Raw genomic sequence first — 13,411 nt, 5'->3', positions numbered from 1 at the left:
GGACTGTAAATTAAAGTTTTAAGTTACATCTAATTTTGATAAATATTGTTTATTGCATCACTTTAATTTGATGTCTGTTGCCATGATGGTGTTTAGTGTTGTGAGAATGACACTGAGCACCTTCTATATATTAGTATGTTTATCTGCTTGAGGGAAAAGTTGTTTAAACGTTGGTTCTGCATATGACTTTTTTTATCACCACATGCTTATGCTATGGTTGTGTTTTTGTCTGTGCGTATTAACGCAAAATACGATAGTTTACCGTATCGGTAGTCTAATGTTGAAAAACTGGCAACCGCAGATGCCATTTTTTTACTGTAAATTTTATGGATTTTGTTACAGTGTACCACAGCTGCAGTTTTTTTTTTTTTACAGATTTTATATTTGTACAAATTACAAATTTTACAAATGTAACATTTTTTTACAGTGCAGTAAACCACAGTGGCCCAGTAGTGCACAACACAAGGACATTTCCAAAAACAAACTTTAATCTCACAAGACAATGGCATTAAAGTCCCCAATAAATTAAAACTATATGATTTTGTTAGCTCACATTGCTAGTTGTGGTGAACAACTCATCTGTACTGTCATAGTTTGTCCTTCTAATCTTTAATCGAAATCTGAAAAAGCACTTCCTGTTGGTTTTCAGTTCAGTTGTCAGATTATGTGATTTTGAGGTGATGGGCATGGCTAACATACTCAACCATGCAGATTCAACTGTCACTTTTGACAACAAACAGAAATGGTGAGCAGGAGGTGTCTCTTAGGCTGTAATAACTCTTCTAAAACCCCTTTCCTGATCTTTCTGAATGAAATGCCTACTTAACTACATCTATTCAGCCCACGGTAGAAAAAACAAGCCAAGCTCACTGTTTGCTTATTTAAAATTCCATTTCTCTAGAAACTGCTTCACAATATGAAAAAAAATAATAATCACAGCTTCCATTGGGACTTTAAGATCACAACGCATATACATTTAAAAAACAACAATAATCTCACAACACATCGACATTGAGATCACAAAACAACGACATTAAAATCTCAACGCAACGACATTTCAAAAAACATCAATCTCACAACACAATGGTAATGCTCCCGACCACTAGGTCGCAGTTGGTGCACAAACTGGCAATTATGTGTGCATCAGGAGTTTTCGCTTATTTTGTGGTCATTGCAGACGGGTTTGCCGAGAGGTAAAATTCGTCTCTTGGTCCTTGGAAGATTGGCTGTTTCGGTCTGTAACTCACCATTCAACCAGAAGAAGATGTAATCGGTAATACACTGCCACCTGGTGGTCAGGTGCATTTACATTGTTTTGTGAGTTAACGTTTGCTTTCTGAAATGTTGTGTTGTCAGTTACTGTTGGCTTTTTGAAATGTTGTGTTGTGTTCTTAATGTCGTTGTGTAGTGTGCTCAATGTCGTTGTGAGCTTAACATTTGATCTTTTGAAATGTTGTTGCACTGTAAAAAAATGCAGGGTTCCACATAATTACTTCATGTTGTCCCAACACAAGTCAGTTCAGTTAACTTACTAATTTTTTTACTAATTTAAATGAATTAAACATAAAACAGTGGCACGGTGGCTCAGTGGTTAGCACTGTCGCCTCACAGCAAAAAGGTTGCTGGTTCGAGTCCCAGCTGGGCCAGTTGGCATTTCTGTGTGGAGTTTGCATGTTCTTCCCGTGTTCGCATTGGTTTCTTCTGGGTGCTCCGGTTTCCCCCACAGTCCAAAGACATGCGCTATAGGTGAACTGGATGAACCAAATTACTGGGTTACGGCTGGAAGGGCATCCACTGCTTAAAACATATGCTGGAATAGTTGGCAACCCCTGATAAATAAGGGACTAAGCCAAAGGAAAATTAATGAATGAACATAAAACAATTAAGTTGTCCCCAAAAACCTAAGAATTGCATTGTTTCAACTCATATTAAATAATTAGCTATTTAGTTATAATTAGTTATAATTAGTAAATAATTAGAACAGCAGCAAAAGTAATTGTTTGAGTGTGTTGTGCACTAGTGGGACACCATAGTAAACGCTTCTTGAATATTGCAGTTTGGTGCTTCTGCATTTTGTTTTTATTTCCACTACAGTTAGGGGTTTTTGCTTGTTGTCAGTCTTTCGGTGGAACTAGATTTATGATCTGACACAATGCAGCTATTTTGGCTACTACTTTTTAATCACGAGGGTATTGTGATTTACTCACTGAGGAGAAAGCTGCTGTTCCAGAGATGCACTCACTGCATTAGACCTCACTTCATACACTGAATGTGAAATGCGTGGTGTCATGAATTTTGCATTATGCTTTTAGGTAACAAAAGATCAGACAAAATTGTATTCTTTGCCTAATAATATGACTGTTTAGTTCCTAGACTTAAAAAGTAAAGAAATGTCATTGTGGTGGCTGAATGGATGAAATGACAGCATTCAGATTGTACAAAGCCTCTTTTAAATCCATTAATAGAATTGAAAGGTTTGTCATACTGAAAAGTATATGTAATGGACTGATGTGGCAAGACGTACAGAGAACATTGCTCACTGTGACCTGATATAATACTTCACAATGATGTGGACACATATGATTTGCATTTGAATGAATCTTTTAGTAAAATGCTAAGGCTTTTTCCTAGCAAGACACGATGCAAAAAGCATGTTCTTCCATCTGCTTTGAAAGCAAAAATGAAAAGCACAAACAATCATATCACTAAAAAACAAGATTTCTTTTCAAAGAGTTTCTGATGCTTCAGATGCCATTTTTTTGTATTTGACAAAATAATACCTGATGTTTCTTATCTTCCACATTGTCACTTTCAGACCTGATTGAGTGGTCCACTGAGACTTAGAAAGCACATTGCTTGTGATTTGTTGTGTTGCATAAAAAAATGAACATTAAGCTGAAACGTTGACAAAATATGTGCAATTCTGCCTTACAAATCAAGGATACTGATGTTCTGTATGATAAAAAATTTTTTCAAGGGTGTTAGTCAACTAAAGCTGAAACTGTAACATGCTTTAAATATAATAAATTGTACTCTGAACAAAAATGAACAATTAATAAAAAAAATAAATACAAAAAAATATATATTTTAGCTTTTTGTCATTGTAGCAACAAAGAATTTTTTTTTATTTAACTTGTACCAAAATAACTAAATCATTTACGATACAGTATGGACAAATCTAAAAATGACAAAGCATATGTTTACATTTTTTAAATATAAATAATACAATATGGCGACACGGTGGCGCAGTGGGTAGCAATGTCGCCTCACAGCAAGAAGGTTGCTGGTTCGAGCCCCAGCTGGGTCAAATGGCATTTCTGTGTGGTGTTTGCCTGTTCTCCCTGTGCCACAGTCCAAAGACGTAATCTATAAGTGTACTGGATTAACTAAATTGGCCATAGTGTAAGAGTGCGTTTGTAAATGCGGGAGTGTATGGGTGTTTCCCAGTACTGGGTTGTGGCTGGAAGTGTGCTGGAATAGTTGGTGGTTCATTCCGCTGTAGCAACCCCTGATAAATAAGAGACTAAGCCAAAGGAAAGTGAATATAATATAATATAATATAATATAATATAATATAATATAATATAATATAATATAATATAATATAATATAATATAATATAATATAGTAGCTCAGTAATAAACTAAAATAATACTGGTTATAACTAAATAGCTCAAAATAATACTGGATAACATATACAATATGTTAAAAAAACACACACACATGGCATTTTTAATGCTTAAAGGGAATCTACTTTTCGTTCTTTTTTGACTTAAAAAAAAACTCAAAACATTTTATTTTAAATTTGGAAGAAATGTCTTTATATGTGTTGCTGTTCCGCTGTGGTGACCCCTGATAAATAAAGGGATTAAGACGAAGGAAAATGAATGAATAATTGTCTTTAATATATTACAAAACATAAATTATAAATTTATACATTTGAAGTCAAAATTATTATTCCCCCATTTTAAAATGTGGAGGTACTGTTTATTTTATGCATCAACTGTATTTTAAAGCTATACTTTGTTTTATTTAACAGCGATAAATGTATGGCATACTTGTATATTTCTAGAGCTTGTCTAAAATCTGTCAAATAAAAGTTCAATTCAATTCAATTATTAGCCCCCCTTTTTAGTTTTTTCCCCAATTTCTGTTTAACGGAGAGAAGATTTTTTCAACACATTTCTAAACATAATAGTTTTAATAACTAATTTCTTACTAGATATTTTTCAAGACACTTCTATTCAGCTTAAAGTGACTTTTACAGGCTTAACTTTGTTAATTACTGTAGGTTAACTAGCCAGGTTAGGGTAATTAGGCAAGTTATTGTATAATGATGGTTTGTTCTGTAGACTATCGAGAAAAAATTTGCTTAAAGGGGCTAATAATTTTGACCTTAAAATGGTTTAAAAAAAATTTTAAACTGCTTTTATTCTAGCCAAAATAAAACAAATAAGATTTTCTACAGAAGAAAAAATATTAACAGACATACTGTGAAAATTTCCTTGCTTCTGTTCAACATCGTTTGGGAAATATTTAAAAAAGAAAAAAAATTAAAAGGGGGGCTAATAATTCTGACTTCAACCGTATATGTATTCTAATTATTTTGGTGATTAGGAATCAGCATATTCTCTTTGTGTTCTCTTTAGCATCCACCCATCTCTATGAAAACCAATCCACTGTCATTTACTCACCTCCGAGTCCATCATTTTGTTTTGCATTCCTGCACTCCTCCAGCTGATCCTCCTCTCTCTGATGATTCATCATTACCGACCGGCTTGTTTGTATCCATTTATTACTGTACATCACTTTCGGAGCTTGTATCCTTGGCAACAATGGGCCTCCATCTTGGAAGCAGTCATTTGTCTGCGCGACTCAAACGTTTCTCTGTCATTAAGGTCAAACTGACTGCAGGAGCGTTGATCAGACGCTCATTCATAACCTCTGATACCATCAGGCCACATCTGATGCTTAAATAGCTGCCGTTAAAAGAGCGCTATAATGGTTTTAGTTATGTTTTTGCTCCTAATGCTCGCTAAGAAGGCCTTAATCAAAAGTCTTTTGTTATCCCATTACGGATCAGAGACGAGAGAGTATTCAAACCCTATTAGCAATGAAAAGGTTTTCTCCGTCTCCTCGGTTGAAGGAGGAAGGAGGTTATGGAAGAAGACAAACCCAGACAGAGATCATTTTTTGGCACAACAGGGACAGACGTACCAAAGTGCATATAATGATGTGCACTCCTGACGGATTGACATATGAAGACATCCACATAATGAAACTGATTGCGGATGCTTTAAAATGTGTGTCACAGTAGATGATATAATGATGATGCTCTTAAATCAGCAAGCACCCTCAGGGTAAGAGCCCGTGTTTTGAACCCTGTGGGAGAGAAGCAGGATTTGATAAGCTCTGGACAGCAGATGCGCTCTGGGTTTTGACATGATTGTTTAAGCATGTTGTCAGATTTGTTTTCCTTCTCTCACGTTTTGCAATGAGATGTAGTCTAGACGATCCAGCTCAATGTCACTAACTCTGAAATCACGTTTTATTTATTACCTCAGACTGTGTTTCTGGAGTATGAACTGGTCACTTAGAGAGTAACAGCATAAACTAGGTGATGGTAAATAATGGTGTTACCTGGTTTGAGCAGGTTTTAAAGAGCCCCTATTTTGCATAATAATAATTATCCCAACGACTTCCATATGATTCGTTCAGTGTTTCATTTGTTCCCAAACCCCTCCTTTGTATGATGCTAATCTGCTGTGATTAGTCCGATGACCCAGTCTGTTGTGATTGGTCGACTGTGTTCAGCACAAGACAGAGAGAAACGGCCAACACGGCTATGAAGTAGGAGCCAGAGAGTATGTGCGAGCCCAATGCAGGAATGCATTAAAGCAATGCAGTTAAGCACCCGCATGTTACTCTACGCTTAACCCTTAGCCAAGTAATAACAACGACACACATTCAGTATTAATCCACACAATAGTAAAGTTTGATTTGGAGCTATTTTGAAAATTGACTGCACTGCACGTGTAAGGAACAGCAGGCAAACGGCAGAGGATCGCGAGTTCAGAAACGCATTTAAATAGCTAAAGGAAGAAGCACGCGTCACATTTTCAATGTGGTTTTGAACGCAATATGTGAATAGCCCATACAGATTTAAACTGAGAGTTGAATTACAAGCACTGATCTATAATAAGTGATTACAAGCCAGAGCGATTAAGAAGAAGAAACTGGTCCATCTGAACTGTAACAGTTACTGACAAAGTCCCTGTCTAAGTCTGACAAAGTCCCATACATAATAGTCTCTGCTGCTCCTTTTGGTAATAACAAATGGCTGATGAATCCTGCATTGCAGCGTAGGTTATTGTATCAAAAATCAGAAAAATGACAGGAACAAACACAGCACTAGGTTGGCTATACTGTGGTGTGTTATGAACAATATCTTTAACCCTTTATTACCCGCAGCTGTATTCCCATCTGTCAGTAATTGTCGTCTTCGCATCATGATCAGTCCCATGATCCCCCGTGCTCCGCTCTTGTCTGAAGGGAAAGGCACGTTCACGTTTTACCCCATCCGGTACATATTTGTAGATGGACCATATCGACGTTGATGGATTCAGGCAACAGATCCGAAGTCAACTCGATTCATTCATTCGACTCTGAGTCGACTATTTTGTTAAAGAATCAATAGTTTTAAACACATTGCACTTTCAGATTTAAACCTCAGCTAGATGTTTTCATTTACTTGGTGCTGTGTTAAACACTGCATAGAAGGTGATTTTCTACAACCCGTAATAGGGGCTCTTTAAGATTTCTCTCAAATTGAGCAAACATGTCTAAAACCCCCTATAACAATCCATCCTAAACAACTGGACAAACTTTATTGGTCTGTAAAATAAAAATTTGATAATTATAATACAAATAAATGAAAATAATAGTTTTGAATCATGTGTTTTTGAAATAATTCTTTTGTACACACTCTAAATTAATAATCTGAATATTTGATCTCCTCAGATGTTTTAATATATTTTATAATATAATTTAAAAGATTTTTTTATATAATATTCATTCATTCATTTTTTTTCGGCTTAGTCCCTTTATTAATATGGGGTCGCCACAGCGGAATGAACCGCCAACTTATCCAGCATATGTTTTACGCACCCATACACACTCATTCACACACTTACACTACAGCCAATTTAGTTTATTCAATTCACCCATACCACATGTCTTTGGGCTGTAGTGAAACTGGAGCAACCGGAGGAAACCAACACGAACGCAGGGAGAACATGCAAACTCCACACAGAAAACTGACCCAGCCAAGGCTCGAACCAGCAACCTTCTTACTATGAGGCGATCGTGCTACCCACTGCACCACCGTGACACCCTTTATTATATAATCTGTAATAATAAGGCCTGTTAAATGCACTTCACATAACCTGCCATGGCCGATTATTTGATTCAGTATCATGGATTAAATTCGGGGAATTGAGCTTTTCTAATTCCCAGCTGAGTGACTATATAACTGGTTTGTGCATTGGATTTTCAGCTGAAAATGATTGCAGGATTGTGTGTGCAGGATAAATTCTCACCATTTTCATTTCATTCTCGTTCTTATCTGCTTTGTTCACAATGCTGAGGGGATGAAAAGGGTAAGAACTGGAACAGTATAGAAGACTGAAAAACACTAATGGGGATTAATTACACCTTCAGACTTTTAGACCTTTAGACTTTTATTCTCTGTGAGAATAGTTATATAATATCATAGCACATAACCTACTACCAATAATTTCACACAAAAGGTGACTTCTTTGCTGCTATTAAGCCTTTAAGACTGTCTCTTAAACTATTGCAGAAGTTACATTTAGCAATCATGGTGTAGTGTGGCATATTGTAAGATATATTTTTCAGACAGCGGCCCAGACAAAATGTGATCATTTTCATAAGTGCAGAGAAATGCATATTCAGCTAGATCAGTTCTAGTCTCCAATAGTCCATTCTCAGTCCCGTAGAGGCTGGAAGCACTCAGAGAGATTAGCTGACGTAAAATTATTTACTCCTCAAATTGTCCTGTGGTTATTTTATCATTCTGAATGGCATGCACTGTTTATTTTGCTAGTCTATGCATGCAAAGTTTAGTGGAAATTGTCCAAAGAAGGGTTGTTAGGTTGTTGACAGAAGAAATGACTTTCAGTTTGTGCTGGGTTTATTTAAACCATGGTTTTATTCAAAACTTTGCAGCACATTGCAATACACAAATATAAAGGTGAGCCTCCAGTGAGCTGATATCAGCTTTTATGTTTGTCAGGTTGCAAGCGAAGCACGTCTGTGCATCCTGTGCTTGTTTGCTAAACATCAGAAGAAAGTTTTTTTGGGCCACGTAGGCTCACATAGGCAAGAAATGACATTTTTGTGACACAAAAAATTCAGGATCTAAATGAAATTCCTGTGATTAATTTTGGTAGTGAGGGCAGCACAGTGGTTCATTACTTAGCACTGTTGCCTCACAGCAAGAAAGTCACTGGTTTGAGTTCTGGCTGGGCCAGTTGGCATTTCTCTGTGGAGTTTGCATGTTCTCCCTGTATTGGCGTGGGTTTCCTCCAGGTGCTCCAGTTTCCCCCACAGTCCAAAGACACGTGCTATTTTGATTAACTAAATTAGCTATAATGTATTAGTGTGTTTGTGAATGACTGTGTATGGGTGTTTCCCAGTACTGGATTGTGTCTGGAATGGCATCCGCTGTGTAAAACATATATGCTGGAATAGTTGGCAGTTCATTCCGCTGTGGCGACCTCTGAAATAGAGACTAAGCTGAAGGAAAATGAATAATATTGGTTGTGTTGGTGAAAGTGCGTGGTCTTTGTATCAGTTCAGGGGTTTACAGATTTCAATTATGCAGTTTTACCATGATTTACAGAAGGCATCCAACTAAATGTCATTCAGTGTAACAATAGATTATATAACAAAAAGGCTTATTTATGACAGGAATCATTTTCTGAAGACTGTTTAAGGTTAAAAGTGCATATATATTTATTAGACTTTTTCATTATTTATGCTTTGCCACTATTCTTCAGAACACTAGGTTGACTGCAGATTGTGTCAGGAAGTGAAAATAAAACAAAAATATTAAAATGTAATAAAAAAATATATATAAAAAAATTTTAACAAAGCAGTTGGGTTTGTCCGTATTTTACCTACAGTATATTTGGGCTGAAGAAATACAGAACTTTTAAAGTGCACATTCGTGAAGTTCCTTGAAGAAGTAATGAAGAAGTTATCATTTATTTAAACCTAAACATTCAATCATTCCTTTTCTTTTTGGCTTAGTCCCTTTATTAATCTGGGGTCGCCACAGCGGAATGAACCACCAGCTTATCCAGCACATGTTTTACGCAGCAGATGCCCACACCATCACTGGGAAACATCCATACACACTCATTCACCACATTTTTTTGCACTTGTGGGGGAAACCGGAGCACCCAGTGAAAACCCACGCAAAGATGGGAAGAACATGCAAACTCCACACAGAAATGCTAACTGACCCAGCCGGGGCTCGAACCAGCGACTTTCTTGCTGTGAGGCGATTGTGCTACCCACAGTTTAGGCTTAATTGGATATCTGTTACCTAAACCTAAACAGTCATTGTTTATTTGGATATCTGTTATATTGGATATTTTATTAATTATTATTTTATTTATTAATAATAGAATTTTCTATTGTGGTGCTTTGGCTTTATGAAAGTGCATTACAAATAAAATGTATTATTATTATTATTATTATTATTAGTAGTAGTAGTAGTAGTAGTAGTAGTAGTATTAGTATTAGTATTTAGCAAGATTTTGTGTGTTTGTATTGAATTGTGCAAATTTGTCAATACTTTGTGTTGTTCTTTTTCTAGCACAAAAGGCTTGGACCCTGATGAAGACGGATTAAGTGCCAGGAAGAGGTGTAACAGCAGTCAAGACCTCATTGAAGAACTAATTCAAGAAGTTGTGACTCGACGGAGCATGTGCGATGATCCACTGTTCCTGCTCAGCCCGTAGCAAACCCAGCATGTCTGAGATGAGTGATCCTTTGTGCTGCCTGGCCGTCCTCCTTGCCCGCTCCTTGCAGCGATAGGTGGCGTGAGCAGATTGCTCCATCCTGGCAGCCACGGGAGCGTGGAATGGCCTCTTTGGACCTGCCATACCGTTGTCCTCGCTGTGGGGAACACAAGCGCTTTCGAAGCCTGTCCTCTCTACGCGCCCATCTGGAATACAATCATACCTACGAGACCCTGTATGTGCTGTCCAAGTCCAACAGCGTATGCGATGCCGCAGCGCTGCTCCCGCTAGTGGCTGAGGGAGCTCTCACTGCCGAATCTCGTTTTCCGTACCGCGAGCTGCCCTGCTCTGGTGAAGAGTTTGGCCTTGCACCCTCGTCAACCGCTTGCTACCTGCCCAATGTGGAGTTTCCCCTGGGGGAGATCCTCGTGAAGACAGCCATGAGCTCCGGCGACGCCTTGTCCTCCGCAGGGAACAACGCCGTGGCAGTGGCCGCTAATGTGGCCGCTAGTGCGGTGGAGGCGGCTTACGAGGAAGGCCTGGCTCGGTTGAAAGCCCGAGCTTTTGAGAGACTTGAGCTGGACGAGAGGCTCGAGAAGCTATCAGAGGAGGTGGAGCAAAAAATTTCAGCAAGAGTCAGTCGTCTGCAGGCCGAGTTGGAGAGGAAAAGCTCCGAGCTGGAAAAGGCAAAGCTGGAGAGCGAGAGGCTCAGTCAGGAGAAGCAAGACCTGGAGGACAAGGCCACAGAGCTTTCACGGCAAGTGGACGTGTCTGTGGAGATGCTGGCCAGCCTTAAGCAGGATCTGGTTAACAAGGAGCAGGAGCTCTCACACAAACAACAGTGAGTTCTTTGTTTCATGACAGACCTCTTACATCCAAAGTATTAGAGCTGTGAACCTACACTGGTCTCACGGTTCGGTTCGGTTACGATTATCATACCATAGATTCGGTTCAATTCGATATCTCAGTGCATCACGGTGCATTGATGATGCTTTCCATACACACTTTTATTTTTTACTTCACAGCACAAGAAAAATAATAATTATTTTTATTTATATATATTATTTGTAATACAATTTTGTCCTTTAATACAAACAATCAGAACTGTACCTTTAAAAACTCAAGTACATGCACAGAACAACATGAGCATTTATAGCAAATAAACAAATGTAAATATCCCACTCGCTTTATGAGCCCTGTCGAGTGAGTTCTTACACCCCTATAGTTGTCACACGCTCAACAGAAAGGGCTGCGATTGGCTTTAATGCTCTGGCGCTGTTCACCAAGGAGTGACACTGATAAACGGCAGCAGTGATCGCAGCTGATCCATGATCGACACGGTGGAGAAAACTCATTCTGCAGACACGCGCTCATGTCTGGATCAAGCAGCAACCTCCCGCTCTCCATCAGGAAGCCAATACGGAAGTAACTAAAACTGCAATTCATGGAAATTCAGCTAGTCCTGGCTCCATAATAGAGCAAATTTCAATTGAGCGCACTGTTAGAATGGCCAAGTTTATAACAGAAAAAAGGGTGTTTACAGCCTGGTACAAAGAACGATTTTGGTTCATATAGCTATTATTACCCCTTATGACAACTGTGAGGGGGGTGAATTTTTTTAAAACTCATTTGTTTCCTTTATATTAGGTTTTATTAAGTCTGCATAATTAAGGGCGTGGCCACTTGAGTGCAAGGCTATTTACTAACACAGACTATATTTGAAGTGTTTATAAGTAATTTGCATTTTCCTCCTGTAGAAAAAACATCATCAGAACAATGCTTAGTGGCTCAATGTGTTACAACAGTGTTTTTAAAAGACTCAACACTTTATTGATATAGTAAACAACCAAGCACATGTGGTCAGAACACAAACGAGTCGCAGGGAATGAAGTATTAAGCATTTCTTCCATAGGAAAGCCTGTCTAAGCAAAATGCCAGCAGGCGTCTGTAGCTTCGCTCACGCTCCGCCTCTTTGCCCTTGTTTGGTATCCCCCGTTTGATGCGATGACGCGCGAACAAAATGGCAACGGTTGGCCACGCCTACTAGTTGCTTCTTTTGGGTTCTTCAGAAACCTATGGGTGACATCACGGATACTACGTCCATATCTTTTACAGTCTATGGTCTGGATCCACAAGTATTGCTATAACAGCTGAGAGGAGAGGAAACGTCATGCCAGCAGGTCAAAGGCCCACAGTGAGAGAGAGAGAGAAATGGAGTTTACTTTCAATTTCTCAATCGCAGTGAAATAGGGGCTTCTGCTGTAACTTCAGCGTCAGTGAAAGACTGTCCAGCAAACACTCACACAGTGAATTGTGCAGAGTTTCAGTGTTTTTAAGTAGTTGGAGTGTTTTAATTACTCGCGCTCGCCTCCCTCGCCATAGTAAGCTGCCGTGACAAAGCGCATATGAGATAAATGACAATCAGTACATAATAACCGGTTATGATCTATTACTGAACCGATACCGAATTGTCCACATCTGCATCGCGGTGCACCAAAGAAACTATTAATTTTGACACCCCTACAAAGTACACTTCACAATTTACATGTACATTTTGTGTGATGCAAATGAAATCACCGCAATAGTATTGTGCGTATGCTGACCGAATTCTGTCACTATGCATACTTTGTACCATGCATAGTTACAAAATGTAACTTGACCATGCTTTCATTCATTTTTCCTTCGGCTTAGTCCCGTTATTCATGAGGTGTTGCCACAGTGGAATGAACCACCAACTTATCCAGCATATGTTTTGCACAGCGGATGCCTTTCCAGCTGCAACCCAGTACTGGGAAGCATTCATACACACTCATTCACACTCATACACTATGGACAATTCAGCTTATTCAATTCACCTATAGCGCATGTGTTTGGACTTTGGGAAACCGGAGCACCCAGAGGAAACCCACCTCAACACGGGGAGAACATGCTATCTCCACACAGAAATGTCAACTGGTCCAACTGGGACTCAAACCAGCAACCTTCTTGCTGTGTGGCACCAGTGCTAACCACTGAGCCTTGACCATGCACTTTTTAAAAAAGATTTTTGACATTATTGTGACAGAACAGTAGCTAGACAGGAAGTGAACTTGGACAGAGATTGGGGGATGGGATTGGGAAAGGTCCATGAGTCCACCATAAACTCAGGATGCCTAAAAAATGCAGTGGTGCTGTATGTTGCCACACTGACAGCTAGGCAATCAGTGTAGATACACATAATAATTTTTTTTTGTATTTAGTTATCTTTTCCACTAGTTGGTTTTTCCACAATGTGGGGGCATCGGGTTGGGCTGTGGTTTCACAACATGTTGAAAAAACATGGAGAAACTGAGCAAGAACAGCAACAAACTACTGAAAACACC

At 38.7% G+C, this 13,411-nt stretch overlaps 1 protein-coding gene across 1 annotated transcript in view; it reads left to right on the top strand.

The window, feature by feature from the left end:
* The window catches only part of fbxo41 (F-box protein 41), an 80,863-nt gene that overhangs the window by 9,926 nt on the left and 57,526 nt on the right, over positions 1-13,411 (top strand). The window contains exon 2 of the mRNA XM_056456776.1: positions 9,905-10,890. Within this exon, the coding sequence (XP_056312751.1) occupies positions 10,172-10,890 (719 nt within the window). The 5' untranslated portion in view covers positions 9,905-10,171. The remainder of the gene's footprint in view (positions 1-9,904; positions 10,891-13,411) is intronic.

This window comes from Danio aesculapii, chromosome 1 (assembly GCF_903798145.1).
Source record: "Danio aesculapii chromosome 1, fDanAes4.1, whole genome shotgun sequence".
Lineage (NCBI taxonomy): Eukaryota > Metazoa > Chordata > Actinopteri > Cypriniformes > Danionidae > Danio > Danio aesculapii.
This window is presented reverse-complemented; position numbering and strand designations above follow the sequence as displayed.